The sequence below is a fragment of the Muscardinus avellanarius genome (assembly GCF_963383645.1).
Source record: "Muscardinus avellanarius genome assembly, chromosome: 15".
Classification (NCBI taxonomy): domain Eukaryota; kingdom Metazoa; phylum Chordata; class Mammalia; order Rodentia; family Gliridae; genus Muscardinus; species Muscardinus avellanarius.
The window spans coordinates 40,844,874-40,872,336 of record NC_137801.1 but is presented as its reverse complement, the minus strand read 5'-3'; the positions used below and the strand labels follow the sequence as shown (position 1 = coordinate 40,872,336).

Here is a 27,463-nt window from a genome sequence, read left to right as displayed (position 1 = left end):
TTGAGAGGTTAAAACTAGACCACAAATGTAAAAAGCCCTATTAGCCCCAAATTCCACACTTTCATCCAAATGTCCTCACCATGCCTACCTTGCCAAGGATTTCAGGCACTCAGATGATCACTGTTGCCTTGGCAACCACTACCTGTCAACTCTATCCTCCACCCTTTGCAACCCAAGGGAGGATGACGTCTACTCACCCTAGCTGGGAGAAGCTATACAGTGTCTGCCACAGCTGCAGCATTTGTCTGCAGGTCACAAGGGCTTCCTCTGGACCTTTCAGTATCTGCTCCAGCTTCACCTTGGTGAACATGAGGCTGTGGGATGAGAAAGGAGCAATCAATACGTCAGAGTGTGAGACCCCAGGGGCTTCCACCCCACCAGAGCAGCCCCATCTGTCCAGCTCTCAGCCCACAGAAGGCAGAGCGCCCATGAGTGTGGCAGCTTCTGTCATACCCTGGGCAGTTTACTTGCTTTCTGTGCCTGTTTCTCTCCATCTTGGCAGTCAGAGCATGAGGCACTCTTCTGCATCTGTCAGTGTCTATCCTGCTGCTCATTCCACCTCCCCGCCCCCGTCATGTACCATCTTGTCCACCCTCTCAGGTGCTGAGACGCGACTCCCAGTGTACTGGATTGCTCCGCTCCCACATCCTCAGCTAAGCACCACTGCACGCCTCTGACTTCTATGCTTCTATGCTTCTGTGCACCACAGGGCGCAGGGTGGAGCCCTGGGTAAGACATACCAGAAAGCAGCTTTGACTCAATGAGACTCCTCACTGAGGAGGAGCTGGTACAAAGGTCCCTGTGAGGGCATACATAAGGTGCCCAATTAGTACCTAAGTGGAACTATGAACTTTCTATGCCAACAGTTAATATACTAGGAAGGTCCTGTTCTACTGTATCACAGGGTTCTTTCTCAGATTTCCTAAGATAGCCAGTTCCCCTTATATAAGGTGACATGAAACCCTTTTCATTTACCACTTAGGGACAGTTCCTGTACCATGCAAGCAGCTTTCACACTTTCTACTTGAAAAGCTGAAGTCCTCTGAGGCAACAAGGTAAAAACTGCATTCCTTTGAATGGCTGGGAGGCAAGGCCATTGGAGGAGTGGGTGGCTACCTTGTTGCCCTAGGGACAGCAGGGAGGGCCAAAACCTTTAACCTGGACCAAGCACCTGGATCTTCCTCACAAGAACTGGGAGGGTCCTAGAGGTGTATGGTGCCAGGTGTTAACCCTTTGGATGTCAGGGAAGTCTGGGGTTGCTGAAGCAGGGGTCCAGATAGCTGCAATTTCCCAACCAGTATGGAACTGCCACAATATTCCCACAACTGGCCTGGCCAGCAGGACTGATGCATATCAACTGCCTGGGCAGCCTGCAGATTTTGGCTCAGCCACGGAGGGTGGTGACTCTGGTTCTGAGTGGTCACAGGCCTTCCGGGCTTCAGAAGGGGACAGTCCCACCAGGGAGCTGTCCTTCCAACCTTCTCCTCAGTTGGGGCTTGGCCTTCCTTCCTTCTGCACTGAGATCTGATTTTCTTTTCCTCTTCCTCCCTCCCTCTCTCCTTTCCTTCCTTCTTTTCTTTGTGTGATACTGGGGATTGAACTCAAGAGCTTCCATCTCTGAGCTATACCTCTAGCTGTTTTTTAAAATTTTGAAACAGGGTCTCACTTGCCAAGAGTTGCTGAGGCTGTCCTCAAACCTGGGACCCTCTCATCTGAGCCTCACAAGTACTAGGATTATAGGCACGCGCCACCAGCTCTGGGCTCCATTTCTTACTCCAAGTCCTTCTCGTAGCCTGTGACTTGTAGCGGGGAGGGGGGGGGATTTGCCCACATCCTCCTTTCAGAAGAGGCAGTTCAAGTTCTAGGTATTATTTTTCTTCCTCACTTTTCCTCAAAAATGCCTTTCTTGCCCTTTAACACAGGTCCCCCAACATAGCCTCTCTCCATTTTCTTTTATCTCCCAAGCCTGACTTTAAATCCCGTTTGGCCAAACACTTCTGCACTCTTCCCCTCCTCTTTCTTATTCTTCATGTGGTGCTGGGCATTCTACCTCCAAGCTGTACACCCAGTTCTACTTTACTTTTTATTTGTAAACAGGATCTTGCTACGTTGCTGAGAGCCTTGCTAAATTGCTGAGGTTGGCTTCAAGCCTGTGGTCCTCCTGTCTCAGCCTCCCAAGTACTGGTATCACTGGCTTGCACCACCATGCCCGGCTTTTCTGTCAGCTCTTAGCCACCAGCTGGCCTCTGAGATCCTGAGGGCAGAACCCAGGGTTCCATGGTATGGCTGCACAGGCCACCCCCTGAGAGGAACCCTCTCAGCACCCCATGGGCAGCTGAAAAGGAGAACCAGCCCTGCTGCCCCTCCTTTCTCAGATGTTCAAGGGGTCCAGCACTAGGTGCCTCTGCTTTCGAGACTAAGAAGTAGAAGACATGAAGTCTGCCTTCAAGGTCATAATTAGAGTGCTATAAATGTCAAACTGCCCCAAGAATCAAGTGCTGTATTTTTGGAGCAGAGTCAATGCAAAGAAAGAAGAGAAGGGTCCTGCTGGAGCTGGTGTTCAATGAAATGGAGGGCGGGCGGGAGTAGGGGAGAGAAGCGTGGACTGCGGCTGCTGAAGAAATGCGGCTGAGGCGGGAGAGCCCCTCCCCCAGTGTGGCTGAGTCCCTGGGCTGTGGATTCCAACCCAGCCAGGACTGCGCTGGGCCAGCTTCCTGGGCAGACCAGCCCTGCAGCATTCCAGGGTTCTCTAGGCCACACACCGCCTCCTCAGCAGCCTCTGAAACAGGCCCTCCCCATGGCTGCCTCTGCATCCCTGAGAGCAGGATGGATCCCTGGCAAGCATGACTAAACTATGTGCCTGGCACAGAAGGGGCCAAAGCCTTTGTCGATGCAGGCTGCATCCTCATGGCTGCAGACATTCCATTAGCAAGAGTGACCCAGAGTGGAGTTTCTCAACCCAACCACATACCACATCTTCTCTGGACCAGCCAAGTGCCCGTCACCCTCTGGTCTGATGCTCACTCCCACCTCCTGAGGCTCCAGAGGAGACTTCCTTGGTTTAGTAGCTAAGCGCAGCCAGAGGGCCTTCCTCCACTCCAGCTCTGCCTGCAGCCTGCCTGGCCATAAATCCAAGGGCCTCATCACATGGCCTTGGGTGGATCATGTGGGGGTCAGCAGACTCTGGGATTTGTCTGTTTGCTCCATGTGGTGGCCTCTGCCCGGTCTAACCCTTCCTCTCAGACATCGGCCAATCTCAGCCAGATGTTAGCTGACTCTGTGTATTCCCCGGAGACTTGCACACCCGTCTCCAGGAGTCTTCACTATGTTTGGATGTGTACATGTAGGCAGGCTCACTTCTAATTCACTGCTGAACTCCTCCAGTTGTGTTCCCTTGGAGAAACACACTCCCTCCCCTCCCACCCACTGGGATGGATGGCTGCTATTCACTACACCATCTGGGCCCAATTCTCCAGAACGCTTGGGGCTGGTGAGCAACACTTTAAGGTGAATAGACACTGGCCCAAAAGTCCGAAATTCAAGTCAAAAAACTTAAGGCAATTAGAGCTACGGCCAGTTTCATCAGAACTCTGTGCTTCCTGGGCGGGGAAGGGGCAGAGGGGGCGAGCCCAGCTTTTCACTCGTTCCTTGGCTGTTTTATATACAGAACAAATCTAAAATGCCATTTGAATAAAGGATTCTCAGGCTTAAAAAACAAACAAACAAACAAACAAACAAACAAAGAAGCATAAAATGCTATTTCAATCCTGAGGCCCTGGTCCAAGAAGGCTCCATGTAACCACCTTGCCTTTGAATGCCTGGGATGGCATTCAGTTATCATTTAATTACACACAATCTCTTTCTCTCTCTCTAAATATATATTATATGTGATATATATACATACATACACATGTATATATGTTTAAAAGTTTAATAATGAAGACAAACATATCAAACATTTAAAATATTGGATATTCTGGAAATATTCTGGGGCCAGTACTGCCCATAGGTTGTGAATCCCCCACTGATCTTGTCCTGTGCTTCACCAGACATTCAGACATGCCCACCCTGACAGTGTGCCCCTTTGGGGTAGGGTGCCACCTCACTTCTCCAGTGCCCAGCTCTGTGGTGAGCATATGGTGTCTGCTTAGAGCTTGACTCCTTACAGCTGCAGTGTGGGCTGGACTCTCACAGCAGGAAGCCAAAGCACTGGCCAATTTCATCCCCAAATGTCCTCAAGCAAAGTACTGCTCCCAAGGAGGCAGGGCCTGAGGAGGGACTGTGCTCTCCAGGGGTCTAGGGGTGCTGTGCAGGTGTCTGGCTCCCCCTGACTAGCGGTGGAGTCTTTATTCCAGAAGACATTTACGAGGCGAGGCCAAAAGTTTAACTGCGAATCTCTGAGACTGGAATTCTGGATTCTATTGGCCCTCCAATATTTGGGTACTCTGACAAAAGCTATTCCAGGAGAGGCATGTTTGCATTATTATCCTCAAACCCTGCACTGCCACATCACTCAGAGTGAATAGACAATGGCCAAGAAGTCAGAAACTCAAGTCAAAGAGCCAGCTCCACTGTCATTTGGATGAGCACATCACAAGTTCCACATCTGTGAGGTAGGAGTGGAGTCACCTGCCCACAGACTCCTGAGACTGACCCCTGATGACCTGTGGCTAGCAGCTGAGAAGCCCTGAGGCGGCACTCGGCTCTAAAGCACTTGCTGCCTCACGCTCAGGAATGCCTGATGCTTTGAAACTGTAGGCCTACCAGACCCTGGTGAGCAAGTTTCTGGGTGGGCTGCTTCTGAAGGCTCTAGAAAGCCCCTGAGCCTGTTCACTAGGAAAGGAAGTACTCTGTATCCCCCAGGAGCAAGCCCTGGACAAGTGTCCCTTGCTATGATCCACTTTGGCAAGCACTTTCCTGTCTTTGTTTTTGTTTTAAAAAGCTAAGGAAGGCCGGGCGTGGTGGCGCACGCTTGTAATCCCCATGCTCAGGAGGCAGAGACAGGAGGATCATGCAGGTTCGAAGCCAGCCACACTGGTTTAAGAGACCCTGTTTCTAAATAAAAAAGTATAACAAATAGGTCTGGGAGTGTAATCCGGAGGTAGAAGGGTTTCCAGGAACCCCGGTGCCACCAAAAAAAAAAAAAAAAAAAAAAAAAAAGCTGAGGAAGCCCCTGTGGAAGGAACTCTGAGGTCTTCTAAGGCTCAAGCCCTCATCATGCCCCAGCCTCTAGGCAGATGTGAAAGTGAGTGTTCACTCTGAGGAAGGAAGAAGCAAGGATGTGAGTGAACATGCTGTGCTCCATCCACTTTGGGGCTGGGGAAAGAGATGCTGGGTTCCGAGATGTGCTTCGTTCCTGTTCTTTACATGGCCCTGTCCTTGTGGCACATGGTCCTGGCCCTAGCAGGGTGCTACAGTGCAGATTGGCAGGGAGCTCAGCCTTCCTGAGAATATTGCCAGAGCCTTGGTCAGCCCTCACCAGCCCATGCTGAGGCTCCCTTGGGCCCTATCCTTAACTGCCCATCTCATCCACACCATGCTCTGCTCTGCTGAGGGTGGGACCTGCCACAGCATCCACCTGCTCCAGCACCCTGGGGGGACAGATAGACACAAGCTCTCAGCTGACCATGAGAGAGGCTCCAACCCCTGCTGAACAAAAGGACAGCTCAGCCCCACAGTGTCTGCCTATATCTACACTCAATGGGAGTGCTTCTGTTGAAGTATGGCCTCAGGTGACACAAGTACTATATATTTCCAAGCTCTGCCACTTGCTCAGCCTCAGCCTCTCTGAACATGCCTTCTGATCTGCAAAGCAGGATGGTAATGGTATAGCCTGGGAGGTTGTCAGGAGGACAAAGTCAAGCAGAGCCTGTACAGCCCGAAAAGTTAGTCATTCTCAGACTTATTCTCACACCCATCTCCTGCCAGATGTGGTCTTCTACTGGGCAGGAACCAAGCCATTCTTATCTTCCTGTCCCCAGGACCTTTTCTTCATATTTCTCAAGAACCTCGGCTAAAGCTGAGAAGAAGGAAACTGAAGAAGGAAGTTGAGTCACAAGGACTTCCTGAGGCCTAGAAAGCTGTGGGTACTCCTAGGATCAGAGTGACGCTGAGGAAGAGAGCTACAGAGCGGCCCAAGGAACTTGGGCTCTTGTCAGCCTCCCTGGCCCCGGCTGTGCTCACTGCACCCTGGATGGCTCTTTCTGCCCTCTCTGGCTCCTGGTCATCCTGGGAGCCCTGTGATGGAACAAAGGGTGACAGCAGGTGTGTAAGGACACAAAAGGGGATATTATCTCTTTACAGGGCAGTAACTAGTCATTCCAGCTGATGTCTATGCCATTCTATTTTAATGAACACTTCTATTTTTATAGAAAACACATAATTGAGTGAAAAAGCAAGCTAGTCTTTAAGTCAGATGGCTGTGCCTCTGGAAAGTCTAACTCCTTGACCAGGAGACCAGAGCCCATGCGGGCACAGGCATCCATAGCAAGGGGGTTCCACAAAGCCTAGTTCAACTCAAGCAAGTGTCCCTGCTAGCCATGTGCTCTGGGACAAGTCACTTGAATTCCTCAGAGCTTCAATTTCCTGTCTGCAAAGTGGGAAAGACAGCATCTATTTGCCTTGGGAATTGTGTGAAAATAATGCAAACATGAGGGCAACAGGAGGCTGGCACTTCATGAAGGAGCCAAGTTGTGTTTGCCATAACTGCCATTCTTATTTATCCAACATCTATAATGTATAGTCGCTTGCTTGGCCCTTCCTGGCTGTTTCCTCATCTGTAAAATGGAATGCCAACAGTTCCTTCTTTCCTGGGGTTACTGAGAGGATTGTGCAGGTCAACAAAGGAACTGTTACAAAGGAACTTTTACAGCAGTGCCCAGCACTAGGCCTCTTGCTACAGTTAGAAAGGCTCCAGGGCTCAAGCACACCAGGCTGTCCCGTCACCTGCGGCCTTGGGTTCCAGACCCTGCTCTGTCACTCATCAGCCATTTGGTCTTGAGCTATTATTTAACTTTCCCATTAGCTCATCTTTATAATAGAAATGTTGTAAAAAGCAACAAACAAGTGAAACCAAAACAAAAACAAGGCAGGGTGGGCCTGTGAGATGCCCCTTCCCTCCTGTGTTCCCTCCCTTCTTTTTGACACCCCTCCAACTTCCCTGTCCTACTGGGGAAGAGTCTGTAAGAGTCTCTGGAGTATCCTGGCTGCCCAGCCCTAGGTTCCCTAGAATGGGGTAGTAGACAAAGGAGAGGTCACAGTCCTGGCCCTAAATGGGCTTTCAAACTCCAACAACACATCAGATGCAATCAGGAAACAAAAGAACAATATTAATGAGGAGGTTCTAAGCAAGTGGGGCTTGGGGGGGTCTGATAACCAGCTGCATTTAGGTGAGGTGAGGAGGGTACCTCAGGGAGCTGGAAGAGCAGGAACAAAGACCTGGCCAGGCACAGGGATCACACTCATGCAATAGGATGGGGGCAAGAGAAGGGAAGGAGCAAGCTCTCTGAGCAGCAGCCAACCCACTCCATCCCCTTTCAGTCTGTAATCACCTGGCTCTCAAGTGGTGGCCCAGCCCCTGTCCCAAATGCCAGGAATGCACTGAGCCACACGGGTCCCTCAGACTCCTCCAAACCCCTCCTTGAGAGTGCAACTTTTTTTTTTTTTTTCTTACAGGAACTCTAACAGGAAAGGCCTCCCTGATAGGGGAGAGTTATCCTTAGTCTCAGCTTTATTACCTTCCCAGAGACTAATCCCCAACACAGAAGGGGCTTCTTTTAGCTGTTTTTCTTAACCCTAAAACTAATGATTTTCCCCTGGGTTTGGAGGATTACACTGACCCATGTTCCCTAATCTTTGAAGGCTCATGATGATCCTCTACCTCTTAATGGATTTCATTTAACATGATCCGACTTGGAAGCTTTAAAAAGCAGCGGCGGCCAGGACAGCTCCTGCTTCCTGAAGTAGCTCCTCCTTCCAAAGGGCTGCTCCACTTGCTGCTCTGAGAGCTGCCACAGCCCGGGCATGGCAAGCCTTGGATGTGCCATTCTCATCTGCATTCTCTGCTGATGACTGATCTCACTGGCCTTGGGGCTTCCCTCTACCCTGGGGCCACCTCCAGTTACCTCCAGATGGCTCCCCAGGCACAAATTCATGACCTTGGCAAAATTGGACACAAAAACGCACAGCCTTTTCATAGCCATTCAGGGTAGAAGAACTTCCAAAAAGGCCTTTATGTAGGACAGACAGGTGGTTGCCTAGAAGAGCCGAGGTTGCTCAGTCTATCTCTATCTACTGAGCAGAAACTCAAGTATTTGAACACGACCCCTCAGAGGGAGGTCTATGCCGCTTTGTGGGCAGGGTCCTTCCCAGGCCATACTGCCTGCCTCTTGTCCAGGTTGAAGTAGAGAGATCGACAAGTATCAGAGGCCAATGGCTAAAAGTCGTTTTGAGGATTCTGAAGGATTCCTTAGGGGACAATCTGCAAATATTTGTCTTCTCTCCTCTCTAGACAAACAGAGCAATTCATGTAATACCCTCTTAAGTTCAAATGTAAGCCATCCACGAACTGGAGTCTGAGGGCTGTATCTTATAATCCATGCGTGTGACACAGGATGAGATCACAGAGGTGCTCATAGGACAGCTAATGAGGGGAAATGCTGAATGTCAACCCAGCTGAGTTGAGGAGGAACTGACCTTTGGGAAGGATCCTATGCTGCCAGCGATTATGCCTGGCTTAACGCTTCCCTCAGCCGTGTGGCCTATGAGTTCACCCCATGGCTGGTGTCCTTCTCGGGAAGGAGCAAGCCCTTTGAGTAGGAGCCACCCCTGCCCCCATGTGGCAGCCAAACATGTTTAATGAACCCAGAAAAGTGATAAACTATGTTTGTGCTAATACCTTCGATTCCAAACCCTTCTTTGGAGTGCTGGTATTTTAAGCATCCTTTTGATGTACTATAAGTCCTTAATAAGAACAATTAAGTAAACACACTGGGTTTAAGGCAGAAATTTTAAGCCTAAGACTCTGATCCCTTCTACTTGGTGGAATGCGCCAGTAAAAATTTGTCACAGGCAACCTGGACAATAGGTGCAGACCAGGTAGGTCAGAGCCGTGCCCTAGAGGTTCCACTTCAGCCTAAGCTGGACCGGCCAAGGTCTGGCTCCAGCTAATGCCTAGTTATCAGGTCAAACATTTTCCAAAACATTCTAGGTTGCAGATGGCTTTGATGGTTCATTTGTTTATCCCAGGCTAGCTCTGGCGTGTGGAGAGGGGCATTTGTTCTCCTGCTGGGGAGGGGCAAAACCTCTGGGGCACCAACACACCTTCCCCCAGGACTTTCCATGTCCCCTAGGGCTGGGGCTGGGCTAGCCAGAACTCCCAGGAGGGCCTACTCTGCAAACTGGGATTTGGGGATGGGGTGGGAGGAGGCAGTCTTGCCTGTTACAGAGCACAAAGAGAAAGCATTTGCTCTCAGCTGCCCTAGGCTTGGCCTGGGCCTTCAAAGCTGGCCTGACAGGCTATCAGGGCTGTGCAGGAGCAGTGACTGACAGGCTGGTTATTGGAAAGCTCCCACCATTAGCCTGCAGAAACTTTGTTTGGTTGCTATGGAGATATTCACCACAAGAGCCTGACTAAAGCACAAGGAATCTGTTACCTAAAAGTATTGCCTGACAGTGCCCCTGGCTTCAGGAAGGACACTTATCAGTGGCCCTTTCCCCTTGACCCAAATCCCTGCCCTTCCCTGGTGAGGCCTCCCAGTTTCCTTCTCACCTCAAATGAGGAGAGAGGACCAGCAGAAACAGCTCCTGGGCTCTCCAGGACTCCAAGCATTCCAAACAGGGAGTTTGCTGCCCCTGAAGTTTGGGCCTCTGAGCTTGCTGGCCATGGCCAGCCTGGCTAGCACATGTGTCCAGGGCTTAGTCAGAAGCCCACAGGATTTCAGGAAGCTGCCCTGGGTGTCTGGTTCCCACTGTGCCAGGTTCACACTGTCCCTGAGGGGCCATCGGTCTCTGCCTCATCACGTTTCTCTTTTTGAACCTGAGCTCCACTAACTAAATGTCATCCCACAGCATGGAAATCAAGATCCTTTTTGCTTTCCTTACTAATCCCTGAATTCAGAAGGCATTTTAAAAGTTCAACTCCAAGAAAGTTGGGCTTTGCTCTGGGAGTGCAGACCCTGCCTGGGTGGGAATGGTGACCTCTAGCTCACTTCTCAGAGCTCATTTCCCCTCCTCACCGGGCACTTTCTCCCTCCGACTCCTGACCACCGTGCAAACTGCTGCCCTTGGGTCTCAAGTACCAAAGGGACTCTGTTTGGGGCTAACCCCTCCACCTCTGCACATTGCCACCTTAAGACATGTGAGACTCAGAATAAAGGCTCTGCAGCTGAGGGAGCCAGGGCAAATGCCTATCTTCTGAAGGTGAAGCAAGTGGCTGCAGGTGGCATGGGTGACAGCCTAAGTGGAGGGCCAGGCTTTTCCTCCCTGCGCCAGGCTCCGTCAGGCAGTAATAGGCAAACTGGCCGCCTCTTCCCTCCCTGGGGCAGGCTCAGGGGTCTGCTCCCCTGACCGCCTTTGAAGGCCTATAGAAGTCTCAGTCACCAGGAGAGCTGTGCAGGTGCTTGGTGGAAGAAAGACCCACGCCATGGGTTTGTAAGTGTCCCCTGAAAACAGACTTTGTTGGGGATGATGAAGTCAGGGCCAAGGGGGTTTGGTCTGCATTGTTTTACTGGGTGATATTTACTGGACTGGTTGTTTAATTAACTGCCTTGGCAACAGCTGGAGTCACACACACACGGCTTGTTCCCAGTGCTGAGAGCAGCTGGAGAAGTAGGACATGGTATCAATCGAAGAGTGATGACATTCTTCAGTGATCCCTGACCTGTAATGGACTCGCAATGACATTTCCTGTTAATCCATGGCTTTCTGTACTCTGAGGTTCATCTGTGGGGAAGAGTACTGACTTATTTGCAAAGTGACATGTTCATACACTATGGTCATCAACAGAGCTGGTAAGTAGACGGACTCCTTGGAAACATATATACATACTTATAGCATATGTGTATATTTATATCTGTCTATCTATCCATCTATTTCTGCTTTTTTTTTCACTTAGAGCAAGAGTTTTGTTTTTTTACAGTTCTAAAGGACAGAAGTCCTTGTATTTTCCCCCTAGTTACTTTCACAGTCTTTTTCCCCCTCCTTGTAATACTAGGAATGGAACCCAGGGCCTTGCACATGCTAGGCAAATGCCCTACCACTAACCTATACCCCAAGTCCATTTTTTGACCTTTTAGGACCAGCTTAGATAAAAACAGAGCTCTCTGTGGTCTTGGGGAGGTGAGAGGCTCAAGATAAAAAAAGCTCTCCTCCTCACTGACCCCTGGAGGAGTAGACAAGGAAAAGAGAGGTGCTACTGGGGTGGAGTGTGCTAATCTTCAAACACCCTGCAGCACAACATTCTGCTGCACTCTGCAGAGGCAAGGAACCTGCAGAGCTCCTGAGGCCCCTAGATCGCAGTGCCTGTCTGTATGGGCAAATTGTTCCCAAGGCAGAGGCTGCCCCCTTAAGGTTCCCGCCTGCAGGGACAGGGACACTGCTTTCCAGACATCCCCCTGCAAGCCTAGGGGAAGCACAGAAGTTAGCCAGCACCTCCACTTTTCTGGGGGTAGGCCCCTCTGAGGGCGAGATGAAAGCCTTCTCCCAAGAGGCATGTACCCACAAACTCTCATTTCTGTCCTCCAGGAGGCACCAGGCTCAAGGCCAGGGAACTCTGTCCACAAAGATATGTGAGGCATGTCCTGATGAGGTGAGAGGAGAGGTGAGGGGCGCAGCTGGGGAAGGGAGGCAGCTCTCCACTGGCTGGAGGGAGAGAGGGCTGTGAAGCTCCAGAGCCTGAGAGAATGGGGAGTGGAAAGGACAGTAAGCATCTCTGGAGTGGGCCAGGGAAGTGGAGGGGAAGCCAGAGGGGCCACACCCCACAACAGGTAGTTCCCATTCCCTGCTATACATCACATAGCTTGGGCTTCAGTCAAACTTTCAACAGGAAAAGCTGGTCAATCTCCCCTCAACAGGCCAGGGGAGGTGTGTGTGCCTGCTAAGACATTCAGCTCAGAAGTTAGGAAGAGACAGGAGCAGCAACAGGCAATTGTAGGAACCCCCCCCCCCTCGTCAGCTGGAATACGGGTGTAGGAGAGGCCTCCTGGGCAGGATACAAATCTTTCTTTGCTTTCATCAGAACAGCTTATCTCCTATCTGCTTCAGATTCTCAGTTTCCAAATAAGATTTTATTTGGACAAAAACAATAAATAAAACAATGTCTGTCATAAGCCTTACCTAAGGAACCCCTTCTTCTCCTTTCTTCCTTTCTTTCTTTCTTTCTTTCTTTCTTTCTTTCTTTCTTTCTTTCTTTCTTTTTCTTTTCTTTTCTTTTCTTTCTTTCTAATCTTTGTGGTGCTGGGGATTAAATCTGGGACTTCATACATATCAGGCAAGTGCTCTACTACTGAGCTACCTTCCCTAGCCCTTTTTATTTTGTTCTGGAACAGGTCTTACCAAATTGCCCAGGCTGGCCTCAAACTTGTAATCATTCTGCCCCAGCCTCCTGAGTCTCTGGGATTACAGACATGTATCTCTGAACACAGCTCCCACCCTAGGATTCTTAGCTATTCTTGATCATTTCTATGTCCAATGAGACCTAACTGAAAGGGTACACACACGCGCTCACGCGCACACACACACACACACCACCACCACCACCACCAGTCAGGCCCTGCCACACAAGGATGGAGTTTGGAAAAAAGCAAGGTACTGGCACTGGGAGTGAGGATGTTTGTCTTTTGTGCATTTTCATTGTAAATAAAAAATACTTGGGATTACTGAGATAAGGTATCTAATTCCTTGTCCACAAACTGTTTTATCTGTGTTTTCGAATTACCTAAGGAACCTGGCTTGTAAAATGAAATAATTCTCGGCTCAGCATCAGGGCCATTCCTGGAACACAAGGACAAGCTACTTAAAGTAGCCACACAGTCCCTTATACTTCTGTGAGCAGCTGGGACCTGCCTGGGCCAGGACAGTGGGGAAACAGTCAGGGCCCAGAGTTGGGGTACTGCAGGGGTCAGTGTGGATGAGGGTTAGCAGGGCAAGGCTCAGGGGGTTGGGCTGTGGACCAGCTGACCAGCAGGGTCACACCAGCCCTTGGCCTCATTTACTGTGGTCTTCTCTTCAATGAGGCACACAACAGTGTTTAGACTTAGGAAAGCCCGCCATACCCGAGGAACCTTTCTTTAGCCCTGGTGAGGAGGGAGCCATCCACAGCAGTTTCAGCACTCTGAGAGCATCCTCTGAAGGGTGACAAAGGCACAGAAAAGCCTGAGTATGGTTCCTGTAGTCTCTGATGGGTCAGAGGGGGAAGACCATGAGGGGAACCTCCCTGGGTGGGAACACCTGCAGCTTCTCCTGTCACCCATCACCTCTGAGGTACCTACTGATTTTCCTTAATTCTCGGTGAACCTACTGACATTATCAGCATGAATTAGCTCTCAAGTAATCAGGACCTCAGCTTCTTCCTGGCTGTCTGCAGTGAGAGAGCAGTTGGGCTGGTTTCAAGTGACCTTCCTTCAGACCCCAAGATAGAACAGGGTGGAAATTGGGATATTTAGAGGACCTCTATTCTGGGATTTCAGGACTCAAAGAAACAAAGCTTATTACACCCAGTGTCAACTGCCCACGAGAGAAGACAGAAATCAAAAGATAGCCTCCTCCTGGCTCCCTCCCACAGAGCAGCACAGCTTCCTGGCTCTGCTGGTCCTGCATGGCCCTTGCTCCCCAGTGTCCTGGTTCAGTGGCAGCAGGCCCCTTACGTATGGATGGGGATAGGAGGAGGTTCTAGTACTGTCCCACCCATGGCTGCGTGGGCCTGGTGCATCTTGAATCCTGCTCCAAGAAGCAGGGCATCTAATTGGTACAGTAAACAGGGAGGAGCAGGATTACCCTGGAAAAAGAACTGCTTTCCTGACCTCAGGCAAAGAGGAGGCAGGGCGCAGGAGGATGGCTCCCTTGGCCTCTGCCAGCATAGCCAGTGTTAGAATCCTAGCCTTGGGCTACATCAGGGTTTTGGTTAGGTTACGTGCCCTCAGGAGGCCATGCTGAGCTGAGCCAGGCGGGCAGAAGCACTTTCAAGTGTATTTGGTTCTGTGCCCACAGTCCCTGTCCCTCACTGAAAGCTGAGAAGCAGCACAGGCTAAACTCTACATCCCACAGTCACTCACTGTACCCCCCTGTCTCTCCATCCCGGGAGTGTGCATGCAGTGGGCACTTACTCCATGCTTGTCAGCTGGCAATGTGGCAAGGTGGGGTGTGCACAGGCACCTGTGCAGTGGTCACCCAGCCCCCCAGCAGGCAGCATCCCCGGGGAACTCACTTGAAGTTCTCGGGGTACTCGGTGATGGCCATGTTGATGACGTCTAGGGCGTGCTGGTGGTGCTTCTGGGCGGAGAAGAGCAGCGCCAGCAGATGGAGGGCATTGGCATCATCCCTGCACACCATCAGCGCCTCCTGCAGCTGCTCCATGGCACTGGAGATCTGCCCGAGGAAACCTCCAGCTCAGGGACCTTCTCCCAGACTCTGGGAGCAGGTGCCAGCCCAGGGTCCCAGGGGCGGGGATGGTGCTGCGAGAAAACACAACCCCAGATACCCAGGCAAAGAGGGATCTTTCATCCCTGTGGGGAATGGAGATAAGCAAGTCCATGGTACAGCATGAAGGATTCAGCTAGATACTTGGAAGCACTTTCTAATTAGGAGGAGTGGAAGCTGCAGGGAGAGGTGGCTTTGCCTAGAATTTTGCTAACAGAGGTCAGTAGAGTCCTGCCCAGGGGATGGTGGCAAAAAAAAGGAGGCTCAGGGCATGGGTGCAGCTGACCAAAGGCAGGGGCAGCAGAGATGAGTGCTCAGAAGAGGGGGAAACCACTTTTTAAGGTGGGCAGAGTAGGATCTAGTCAGATTCTAGTCTTTGTTGTTGTTAATTTTATACAATAATTAAGCCTAGGTCTATTTTTTTAAAAAGTAACTGGACAGGTAGGATGAGGCTAGATCACAGAGGATATGGAAAGCTCCTGCAGGTGCCCCTGGGGAGTGCCCTGAACTCTGCACACAGTCCTATGGGTATGGGCAGCAGTTCACAGCAGCAGGGAGAGACCCGCAGCTATCAAGAGCCCCAGCTGAGATCTGCCTCCCTCCTTAGAGTACTCTGCCAGAAAGGGCAAGTTCTGGCTGCTTTGACAACCCAGAAGAGGCACACATGGAGGGAAAGACACTTTCTACTGCTCCTGCAAACCCATGGGTGGGACTCCAACACCCTACCCAATCTAGCTGCTAAGGGCATTGGTGATTTGTAGCCACGGCCCATCTACAAGCAGCGAGACAGGTCACAGGGTCCATCAGCTCCCCAGCATAACCCACAGAGAGACTGCTGCAAGGCTGGGAACACACACCTGCCTGACTGCTGGCTGCCTGTTGCCTTGCCAGGATGGATCCCTGCTCACTGGCCTCGGGAGGATGTGGATGGTTCCAGGAACTTCTCCTGAAGACACCCTTCTTAGCAAAATACTCTCTGAAATGGGTTTAAGATTCACCTGCATGATGCTCTCTTCAGTTCTATCCCACCTCTTAACATCTCTACCCATCTGCTGCTTAGCCAGAGTGAGTGGTATTCTCAGAGAGCAAAGCTCCCAGCCTGTTCTGTGTACCCTTAATCCTGACAATCACCAACATAAATACTCTCCTGAAAAGGATGCCAGACTGTCCTTGCGACTACAGCAGCTCCTTCAGCAGTCCCCTGTGACTTGTGAGGCAGCTCTGTGTACTCATACATCATCTCCTTCCCCATCAAACACACAGAGACTTCTGCTCCAAGCCTTCCTGTGGCAGCACCTTGCCACCTGCCATCTGAACCAATTGATCATGCTCTTTTGGGACCATTGGGATATTGCAGAATGTACGTAGCATTTGTGGATTCAAAACAGCTGGGTTCTAGATTTGACCTTGGCACTCTGGCCTCTCTAAATCCAGTTTATCAGCAAGTTAGGCATACTTCTTACCTCAGAAGGGTTAAAGAAACCAATGTAAGTGCAAATGAAAATGCTTATCTTCTATCCCTTGGTCTTTTCAAATGCCTCCACCCTGAGAAGTCCGGCATGGTAGGGCTAGCTGACCTTAGAGCTGAGGCTCCCACTTCAGCCACGGCACACTGGTGAGTTCATACAGGCTGCTCAGCCTGTGCTGGGCACTCAAGGACCCTGTGAAAGTATGAGTCTCCCTTTCCAATCCCCGCAAGACCCTGGCAGCTGAGGGCACAATTCTTCCTCCTAGTCTTGGGGCATGCACCTTCATGCCCTCAGCCCTGGGAGGTATATTAGCTCTGGCAATTCTGTTCCCCCTGGAATGTTATCTTTTCCCCTCCTCCCCTGGTGCTGGGGATTAAACCCAGGGCCTCTCACCTGTTAAGTCTGTGCTCTATCACTGGGCCACATCCCCAGCTCAAGAGTCTTTTTTCCCCCAATTGATCCTTCTGAAACTCTGATACCAGCCTCCCATGTTCCCCAAGGGGCCTTGGTCCCCAGAAGGCCAGTGCCTCACACTGGTCTCCTCTGTGCCTCTGTGTAAGCCATGAGCATCGGGGCAAGGCCTCAAGTCCACATGGACCTTACTGTGTGGTAGGTCAAGGAGAAGGAAGCTGAGATCCATGTGGCCACCAGCTCCGTTTGTTGGTATCTTTCCAAGGCTGCTCCTGCCCTGGTGATCCCACCAGGACACATCCTGTTATTCTGGGCCAGGTACTCAGGCCCCCAAGCATCACGCTTGGGCAGCCAGACTCTTCTAGGCAGGACAGATTGGCTGGAGGGCCTCAGAGACCAGGCAGGTGAGGACTTAGTTTAGAGGCTAATAAGATCTGGGTTCCTCAGGGAAACTGGGTGGTAGATGCCAAAGGCCTGGCTGGCCACTGGATGGGCCTCTATTCATCAGAGGTGAGTAAATAATTGAAGAGATTAAAAATGCATCACCAAACATTTATCATTAACTTGACTGGCAAAAAAAGTACCAGGTTCTTTTACAGGAGGCTAAAAATAAAGCAGTCTCAGGTATCTTTCCATATGTGTTCCTGGGTAGAGAGATGCGGAGGGACTAGGCCTGGGAGTCAGGAGTAGAGGTGCAGCATGGAGGTGGAGGAGGGACCGTGAGTCACGGGGATGGGGTGGTGTGAGAACTGGGGAGAGAAGCAGGAACAACAGCAGGGCTGCTGGGGAGAAAATGATTGAGACAGACAGACTCAAAGAGGGAGACAGGACTCAGGGAGACAATGACAAGGCAGGCCAGGACAAACACCCGCCCGGGACAAGGGTTCAGGCATGGAGAGGGGAGGGGCCCCACCACACAGTGAGAAGAGGAGTCCAGCCAGTGTGGAGTCCAGGGAGGGGCTGCAGGCACAGAATGCAGAGTGCCTGCTGCCCTGCAGGCATTGGAAAAAGCTGGCTGAATTGACCAAAGCCTGGATACAACAGTAAGACCCCTCCTGACTGGGTACAAGGCACCCAGGGCCTGTCTCCTAATGGGCCGGGGGCAGGATGGGTTTGGATTATAGACAAGTTCAGTGTTGGCTCAGCCAGGTCCTAGGGACCAAGCTTGGGAGAGTCTCCGTTTCACTGGGCTTGAAACAGGGCTCTGTTGCCCTTCACAGAGGGCAGGGCGTGGCCGGGCTAGAGGGGTGCAGCACACCCACGGCAGTCAGGGCCACTGTTTCCCCAACCACACAGGGATGGGACTTCTCTGGCTTTTGCCTTGCAGCCTAGAGCCTGCCTGCTTACTGGATGGCAACAGAAGACTGTTGTGCGTGAGGCCATGGCTGGCCTGCAGTCCCCGAGAGGTCAGGGGTGTCACAATCAGTACGCACTGGGTCAATGCCACCAGAGAGGTCCTGTTTCTGAGGCTACATGTGCACCCAAAGCACTGACCCCCTCCAAAGAGGGACACAAAAGTTCTCACATGATATTTAAGAAAGCAGATGCTCAGAGAGGTTAAATCACTTGCAGAAGGTTAGCAGAGTTGCCAGGAGGTTGGCAGCCCTCAGGGATCTGGGAGTTAAGAGCTATGACAACCCACCTGTCGGACGAGGGCCAGCTGCAAGGAGACATAAAGGATGACCTGGGGGTCATCAGGTGCCAGTTCCTGGGCTCTGTATGGGGAGAGGGAGAGAAAAGTCAGTCACCAACAATTGAGCCGCTGGGGTGTGACTTGGGCCTCTAGCATGCCAGCCCGCTGCAGGGTGCTATGGGGCAATACAATGGTTTCTGCCAGACCCTGACTTGGAGGGATACTCAGCTGGGAGAAGATGGTTCAGGTATTAGGCCCACAGGCAGCCCAAGGTGGGGACAAGTGGCTCTGGAGGGCTTTCATGAGCTGAGGATGCGGCCACGGTGACAGGCCCTGAGGAGGAATAGAATTAGGAAAGGCGGGCCAGCCTTTCCTTTCTGATCATCTGTCAGCCTGGCTGCAGCCTATCACCAAAGGACAGAGTTTAACACGCCCTGAGGGCAGAGGCCAGGAAGTGATTCCTGGGCAGGTTTGGGAGTGAAAAGCTATAGGGGTGAGGGGGGATTCCCTGAGGCTTCTGGGGGTCTAGGAGTCACTTGCCTCCCTGGGTTGGGGAACAACCTGCCCCAGGGAGGGGCTGGAGTGCCACCTGTACTAACAAATTGTCAACCAAGAGTCCCATCCAGGCCCTGCCCAGCAATACTGTCCTTCAGTGCTGGGAGGGACAGAAACATAGGGAGGAGGGTCAGAGGGAGAAGACGGGGCAAGTCCAAGGAAGGAGGGGAGGAGGGAGACTCAGGTGGGCTGGGCCCAGAGGGCTGCTCTAACCCCTCCCCCCACCAGCCCCCAGGAAGCCTCTGCAAGGACTTCGGGTGGTGAGAGTATGGGTGGGAGGTCCTCATAGCTGAGGAGCTGTCCGGGAGGGCTTGGAAGAAGGCACTGACCACTTCTGAGACCCTGTTACATGTAGGACATTGTGCAAGATGCATTTCCTGCTTTATCTCATGTACTTATCCCAAAAGCAGTGGCTTATTATGCTTGTGTTTTTAGCCCTGAGCCTAGGGTACAGGGACTGAGCCTGGTGGCTACTGGACTCCCAACATATCCCTGCTGGCGGTGTCACTTCTCAGAACTGTGATTTCCTCATCCATAAAATGGAGATGGAAACCTCCATCTCACAGGGGTTGAACACATCAGAGGGTCCCGCAGGCCAAGCATGTCAACGTGCCACCTCGTACCACCATAGGCAAGAGGGGCCTCTGTGGTCAGGGAACACCTCCTCACCTCTCCAGCGTCTGCAGTGCCTTCCTGTGCAATTCATCCTGCTTGGACTTCAGGGTGGCTGCAGGAGACAGGATGGAATCTGAGCCATTAAAGGTCACTAAAGAGGTTCTAATTCATCCCTTGGGGGTACAGGGAGCTCTGTGGGGAGGAGCCCCACTGGGGTCCTGCCTGGCAAACCTTAATTTCGATCAGCTTGGCTGATGTTCTCTGTCGCCCAGGCCACCTAGCACGTTTCCTGGCATGCTGGTTCTCTCTACTCCATTATCCTCCCTGCCACCTGGCCCAACCTGATCCTCTCAAAGGCACAACACTCTACAGCCCTGGTGTCCCACCCAGAGGAGCCAAGCCATGAGAGAAAGGTCTTTGTCAGGTCACACCCCTTCCTGGTAAATCACTTCTGGCCCATCTGTCCTTCCTTCCTGTCTTTCCTCCCTCCCTCCCTCCCTCCCTCCCTCTCTTCCCTTTACTAAATTGCCAAGACTGTCCTTGAACCAGTGATCCTCCTGTCTCAGCATCCCAAGTACTAGGATTATGATTGTGTGCCACCACACCTGGCTAAACACCTCTGACTTTAAACACAGCAGGGCAGGTGGTCTTAGCTTTGGTGGCCGACCAAGCACTTAGAGAACTTTCCCACAACTGTGTCCAGGCCCCAACCCAGACAAGATCTGAGTCCCACTGGGGAGGACCAGGCACTGGGTGTGGTAGAGCGCCCCAGCTTAGACAGGTTCTGAAGCAGCCACTGCTTGAACAGGGTTAAAGGCACAGGAGACTGTTTTTAACCAAAGCTAGCTGTGACCAAGGGATGTATGACTCTGTCACTAGACTACGCAGGGATCCCAGAGGTCTAGAGACACAGTGACCACCTGCACCAAAGAGCAGGAGTTGGCCCTGCACCAGGCTCTTGTATGCAGCTTCCTCCTTGTCCCACAAGTAAGGCTGTGCAGAACCTCTAAGACCTGGCACAGGGGCTCCTGCACACTCCCTGCTCTCAGGGGCTAGCATTTGGAGGAGGTGGGGAGGGCGGCCCCTGTTTCTGGTTAGGTCTGGACAGGGGCCTGTCATTTAAGCTGCAAGGACAAAAGAGGTGGTGGTTGCCTGATCAATGGGGGGAGGGCAGGGCTGGAGAGAAAGCACCAAATCTGGAGTAGGAAGTAGATGCTATCCACTAAGGACACTTTGGTAGGCACTTGCTGTGTGCTCAGTGCTATGCCACAAGTGAAGGGGGATCTGAGAGATCTCAGAAGATCACAGGGGCTCCCAGGGTAAAGGCAGGCTTGTGAGAGCCAGAATGGAGCCACCATGGGGTAGAGGGCTGGAGGGACAACAGAGACAGAAGCACCAGGAGTCCCACTAAGGTGATCAGCCTGGGCTTTGCTCGGCAAGGGAGTAGGAATATCTGGGTCAGTGAGGGGGAGAAAGGAGGGACCTCAGAGTGGCAGGAGTCTAAACAAAGGAGTGGAAATGGGACTGGGGGCGCACATGTGGGTATGTGCATGCATCTATCCCTGGGGCTGGATGGTGTCTGCAGGCAGTGGCAGAGAAGGACCCGACACCTCAGAGGCATTAGGATGCCTAGTCATCCCCAGGCAGAGACTTCCAGGGCCTGACACTTACCATCACTGGCCTGAAGGCTGTAGGTAAGACCCAGGGCCAGGTAGCCCTTGGGGAGGAACTCCCCGGCTTCCTCCCCGAGGCTGACAACCATCAGGGCAAAGCGCTCGGCTTCCTCCAGCTGCAAAGGGGAGAGGCAGAGGTCATTGGGAGGACTTTGGGGCCTCAGGTACCACACAAGCACCAGCCCAGGTCACTGCTAGACAAGTGCTAGACAAGTGCAGATAGAACAACCATTCCTTGCACGTGGGCATGACCAAAGGCCAGGCAGCCTGGCTGGCTGCACAAACACTGAGCAGGTCAGCTGTTTCCTCTACCAGATGACTCCCTGGAGCTGTTCCCCTAGCAAGTGACAGAGTCAGATACTACCTTTCACAGGAGAAGCTTCCCCTCCCCTAAGAGATCTAGCTGCCCAAAGAGCATGAACCCAAGACAGGCCAGTCTATACAGCTCCCTTGCCCATGGTAGCTCTGGAGGGCCTGTCTAAGTCTGCCCTGCTTGGCAGACCAGGGCTGGGGACTGGGACATGGGAACATGTGCTTTGCTGGACATGGCCAGCCCTGCAGAGTTAAGTCTGGAGCCTGCTCCCTCCCTGAACAGAGCTCAAACTTTCAGGGGAAAAAGGCTTGGGGCTGTTTTTGTCCTGGGAGCAAGGGGAACTGTTCCAGTTGGAAAAGGACCAACTGGCACAGATCACGTGTACAAACCCCATGGGACATGAAGAGATGAAGTAGCCTCACAAACACTCTGGGGCGCCCACAGTGCTCAGGCTGGCGGAGGGAGTAGGACACATCCCCAGCCATACCCACATCACCCACATGTTTCCAAGAAACACCTCCTCCTTCACCCCACCTGCATGTGTGCCTGGTGTGGAAGTGTGCCTACTGCGAACACACTGCGGAGAATGTCAGCTTCCAGAGGAAGGGTAGGAATGCCTCCTCCATCCCGAGGCCCACACCAGCCCACAGCCAGGGGTGGAACACATCACACCCAAACCCTCCAGCACCACCCAGACATCAACGCCCCCCACTACAGACAGGTGTTTCCCTGCCAGAGGCTCATGGAGTCAGTCAGCTGGGAGACCACACGCACACTCATGCTTTGCTGGTTTCTGTCACCAAAGTTAGTGCTGCCCCTGCCCTGCTTCTACCCCTGCTCAGGCCCAGCCCTGGCAGGAGAAGGCAGAGTGTGTCTTGTGGTCTGACCACTGGCCATAGGTGGGGAGGATGTGCAGGCCAAGCCTCTTTCCCTGGAGTTTGGAATTGAAGTCCTGAGACAGAGGCCATTAGCCATGAATTATGCTAAGTCCTCAGTCTGGGTATAGCTGTAGTGAGCTATATGCAAAACAAAAAGCAAAAGCCCTGAAGGGACAGAGAATCCACTGTGCAGAAAGGGAGGAGATAAAACTCACAAGGCTGCAGCATACTACTGTGTTCCTACGTGGCCAGCACCACTGTGATTTCTGGTGCTATGCCACTATACCAGCTTTCTGCATGTGGAGTCATTACAGTGATTATGAAGGGAAATATTATTAATTCTATTACATAAGAATATATGATACAACAGCAAACAGTATCTATAAACATGAGTGGTCTAGCTAGTGAAGGGGGAGAATGCTGTCATAGCAAAAACTAAAATACTTTATAATGCACTATTCCCCTTCATCCAAGCAAAAGTGGGAATCCTAGCTGGGTGTGGTGGTACACACCTGTAATAACAGGACTTGGAAGGCTAAGAAAGGATTGCAGATTAGAGGACAGTCTTAGCAACTTAGTAAGACCCCAGCGGCTTAACACAACCCTGTTTCAGAAATTCAGAAATAATAAAAAGCATAGAACATCCCTGGGTTCACCCCCTCCCCAAAGAGTGGGAATCCTAAAGCCCTGGTCATTTGACTTTGCCACCTTTGCTCTGTAACACTAAAATCCCACCCAACTCTGAACCAGTTGCCAACTCTTGAATGGGCTGAGTTGATGCAGGGCAGTCTAGAAATTAGGACAGTGCCGGAGCCTGAGCTCAAGACCTGGTTTGGGCACTTCCTAACTGTGTGGCCTTGAGCAAGTCACTGTACTTAAGTTCCCTCCTCTACAATGGGGATAACAAGTGTCTCCCTCATGGAGTGCTGGGAGAACTGAGCAGGATCACAAAGGACTGCTCAGAGCAACACACGACTAGAGGTCAACTACTATTAGTAGTTATTATATGTATTCATATATATTATAACTACTATACTTTAAAACACATACACACACACACACACACACACACACACACATATGTGCATTCTTACTGACCAATCTGGAAGTGATACGTAAGGCCCTCTGGAATCCAGAGTGGGACATGACTGCTTGTTTCTGTCTCTTGGCCTGATTGTCAGTCACAGAAAGGAGTGACTACATGAAGACAAGCTGGTGACTTTGTAGCCCTGTTCAGTCTGCTCTGCTAGGTTGTTCAAGCTTTCTGACTCCATCCACAGTCCATACATATAACCACCAGACTCACTCGTTGTCATAAGACTCATCCCTTTGGTGGGTAATGCCTATTTTCCACAGGACAGCCACATAACCTTGTCACAAAACCCAGGAGAAGTCCTCCCAGCTTCCCTCCTGTGACTCGGAGAGACTGAGGCTCCTTGATGTCACAGCACTGCAGCCACTTGCTGAGTGGTTGAGGTTCTGAGGCACAGCAGCATGTGTGACCTAGCCAAGGTCACTGGCTAGGAAGTGGCGGTATGCATTTCCAACTCAGGACTCCTGACCTAAGGCCACCCAATTCATGGCTGCCATTTGTAGACTTTCACTTTTCTCCTCTCTGATGCTTTGCCAAAAGGATGAATGAAAGGGCATAATATTTTGACTGTTTAGTCCTGCTTTACATAATTAAGGGAAAAGTTCCCTGGGACTTCACAAGTCCTGTTTCTCTCCAGTTTCCCCAGACAGGCTGGTTATCTGCATACTCCACTGTGGCTCAGGGCTCTTCCTCCTCCAGGACTGCCTCCTGCACTCTGCAGTGGGCCAAACTGTTTTCACCCTGAGTTTCTACACCGTAGTCCTCTCTTCCTAGGGACTAGAGCAAGGCCATTTCTCAGCACACAGGGTTCTGTTTAAAGAGAACTCCAGTTTCTCCTTAGTTCCCTCCCACAGGGCCCAGAACTGTTGGCTGCTTTGTAGAAAACCCACTTTTTCCTTCCCGGGAGGAGTAGGTACTTTCTAATTTCTGCAAGGTGATGGCAGGGGAGCTGGTATTCTTTTTTCCCTGCCTCATAAACACTTAATCCCTCTTCCTAGCCCTGTCCACATCTGAATTTGAAAAAGGAAGGCAAAAACAGAGACACATCCTTTCTGAGTTCCCACTATTCTGAAGGGGCAATACTGACCATGTATCAGGTGCCTGCCAGGTACCTGTCACATGCTAGTGGAGACAATCCCTATCTCTTCTCTGATGTTCACAGTCACTATTACAGTAGATGCGATTGTTCTCAAGTTACAGATGAAAAACTGAGGCACAGAGAGAGCAAGTTACTCCCCCAAAGCCACCTAGCTAACAGTGGAAAGGCATGCCCTCGAACCCTGTCACCTCTTGGCCACAGCCAGTGCTCTCTATACCACACCCGCTGACCCTGGGGAGACACATCACAGCCCTTTCCAAGGATGAACACATCTGCGTTTCCACTTCACAAACTCCTCTGCCATTAGCACACATGGTACATATGTACAACCTGTTCTCTTTCCCTCCTACAGAGATTTCCGTTTTTTAAATTAAGTGCAATTCGAATAATTGTGTTTGGAAAGATACTAAAAAAAAAAAAAAAAAAAAAAAAAAAATCTCCATTTCTCTTTTCTTCTGCTCTAAAACTGGGGATCCTGGCAGGATTCTGGCCATGCCAAGGCCAGGGATTGGCCCCTCTGTGATTTTAGTGCTATAGTTGCATCCTGGGGTCCAAACCTGGGAAGTCTTCCCCAACACAGAAAGCCCCAGGCTAAGCAGGGAGTGGTGTGTGTGTTTTCCCCAACCCCGAACCTACTCCTGGCACAAATCACCAGTCAGCCAGCAGCCAGCATGTGACCATGCAGGTTCCTCTGCTGGCCCTGGGGCAGCCTTGCTCTCAGACCCGGACCTGGCCTGGGGCATCCCATCCCACACTGGCTCTGGGCATGAGGACAGGATGCAGGAACAGCAGGTGTTCCTGGGCACGTGGCCACCCAGGCTGGTTCTACCCAGCACAACTTGTTTTTCAAGCATCTCAGTTTCAGCTTCCGTCTTTGCAACCCAGGCCAAATAGCCCACTCCCAGATTTCTGTCCCCTGCTCTTGGGGCTTGGCTTGTGATGGGCAGGCCCGCTGGGGATGATGTGAGCTGTGAAGGCAGGAGACAAAGGGGTGTCAGATGCCTATCAGGACGCAGGCCTGCCTCATGCAATAACCCTCTGCTTACAGCCAGACACACTCTTCCAGCTATAACCTTAGGAAGAGAGAATTGCCAGGCTGTCCCATCTCCCATTCTCCTCAGACAGCCCTTGGCTACCTCTCAGCCTGCTCTGTACCTTGGCTACCTCTCAGCCTGCTCTGTACCCTGAGCCAGCCAGGGAACAAGAACTAGCCACGGAGGGCAGGGAGAACCATGAAGCCAAATGCAGACCTCTCACCTGGTCCCATGATGAACAGGTGGGACATGTGTGGCCTTATATAAATTACAAATAACACCTACCATGTATATGTTTTTCTGTGGCGAGAGGGAATCAGAGTGTAAGACTTAGTAAATGAAGACGATCCCCATTGAATTGGGGAAAAAAGGATCATACAAGGCAGAATTCACTGTGAAGAGACTGCTGGGGCAGAGGGTCCACTCACCAGCACCACCCACTGAGCTCTGGGCAGAGTTTCAGAGAAGAGAGAGTGACAGTCCTGCCCTCAAGAAACACAGGACCAGGACCATATGTGATACACTCCACATCCAAGGAGGGTACAAAGAGGGCTTCTGGAGGTCAGAGGGAGGCTGCTGGCAGCCCACCCCGGCTCACTAGCATGGCTTCACCTGATTTAAACCCCTGCTCTGGGATTTCAACAGCTCGCCTTCCTCTCCAGTCCAATGACAAGTCTGCATGTTTAAGCTTCCTTTTGGGCTTTTCTATTTATGTTGTCATTGATTACTTTGCTCCTAACTCATCTGATTTCAATTTGGACTGATTTGATCCTAATTTTATTACCATGTAATCTGAATGCACATAATTACTGTAATTATACTGCTGAGGGAAACAGCTCCTCCATGGTGGGAAGACCTAAATTTAGGGCTTCCTGGCAAGGGCGCTGTTAGCTGGGTGGACCCATGGCTCCCTGGGAGTTGGCAGCCTTGGGGAACACAGATGCCCTCCCCCGCCTCGCCTCCAGAGACACAGGTATTTTGAGCTTCAGCTCAGGGATGAGTTTGGGGCCCCTCTCGGAAGTCCTGGAACAAGTAGGGGTCTGAGCTCGGGGTCAGACCCCCCTGCACTCTCCAGCTCCTGCCGCACTCTGCTGCACATGCTCAGTCTGGGGCTCTCTGCTCTGCCTGTATCCCCGTGACACCCACATCTGAGTCCTGGCTCACCAGGGCAAGATGCCACAAAGTCTTGGGAAGCAAGAGGGTTTCCTGGTAATTATGGAGGTGGGGAAGCAAGCTATGATAGAAGGGCTTGCCATAGGCCCATCTGGAACCTCCCACCCTCCAAGACCCGTCCAAAGCCGCCTCCTCCATGAAGCCTCCCTGACCCATCCAGCCCTCTCCAGAATTTATGCAAGTTATGTCCTAAGGAAGAGATTTTTACTTTTTAAATGATTGTTTGTTTGTTTACTGCAGTACTAGGGATTGAACCCAGTGGCACTCTACCTCTGAGCTACACCCCCAGCCCTATTTTATGCTTTATTTTGAAACAGGGTCTCACTAAGTTGTGGAGGGCCTTACTAGGTAGCTGAGACAGACTGCAAACCCGAGATCCTCCTGTTGCAGCTTTCCAAGTACTGGGATTACAAGTGTACGCCACCACGCCTGGCAAGACTTTTATTATTCCCATGTTATAGTTGAGAAAACTGGAGCATAGAAAGGTTACATGGCTTACTTAAAACCACCCATCCCATTGCCCCTTTCAAAAGCCTCAAGCCATTACAGGATAGGTCTGTTGTAATTCTCCCCAAACCAGAGAGACACTTCCCACTCCTCTTGATCATGTGGGGCCCTGGGGCCACACTTCAGACAGTAGGATGTGGGGACCAGGAAGAAAAAGGGAAAAACGCTATTTTACTCCCTCACTCTTTTGCTAGGAGTCCATCCTCTCTGCAGCAGAGAAAAGGTGTGGCTCATGGGGATGGCCAGATGGTGAGCCCTAGAAGGGACAGGCCAGTTTCCTATACTGGGGGAAAAGTCTTAGAAAGTGGGAATTGCAAGGAACTTATTGTCTTCTTTCTCAGGACCAATGATTTGTCTGCTGGATGCCCAAGTAGAG

At 51.4% G+C, this 27,463-nt stretch overlaps 1 protein-coding gene across 1 annotated transcript in view; it reads right to left on the bottom strand.

The window, feature by feature from the left end:
* The window catches only part of TTC7A (tetratricopeptide repeat domain 7A), a gene marked incomplete at both ends in the record, with an annotated part of 122,271 nt that overhangs the window by 22,761 nt on the left and 72,047 nt on the right, over positions 1–27,463 (bottom strand). The window contains 5 exon segments of the mRNA XM_080711870.1: positions 198–314; positions 14,423–14,583; positions 18,157–18,229; positions 19,372–19,429; positions 20,989–21,106. Of these exon segments, the coding sequence (XP_080567996.1) occupies positions 198–314; positions 14,423–14,583; positions 18,157–18,229; positions 19,372–19,429; positions 20,989–21,106 (527 nt within the window).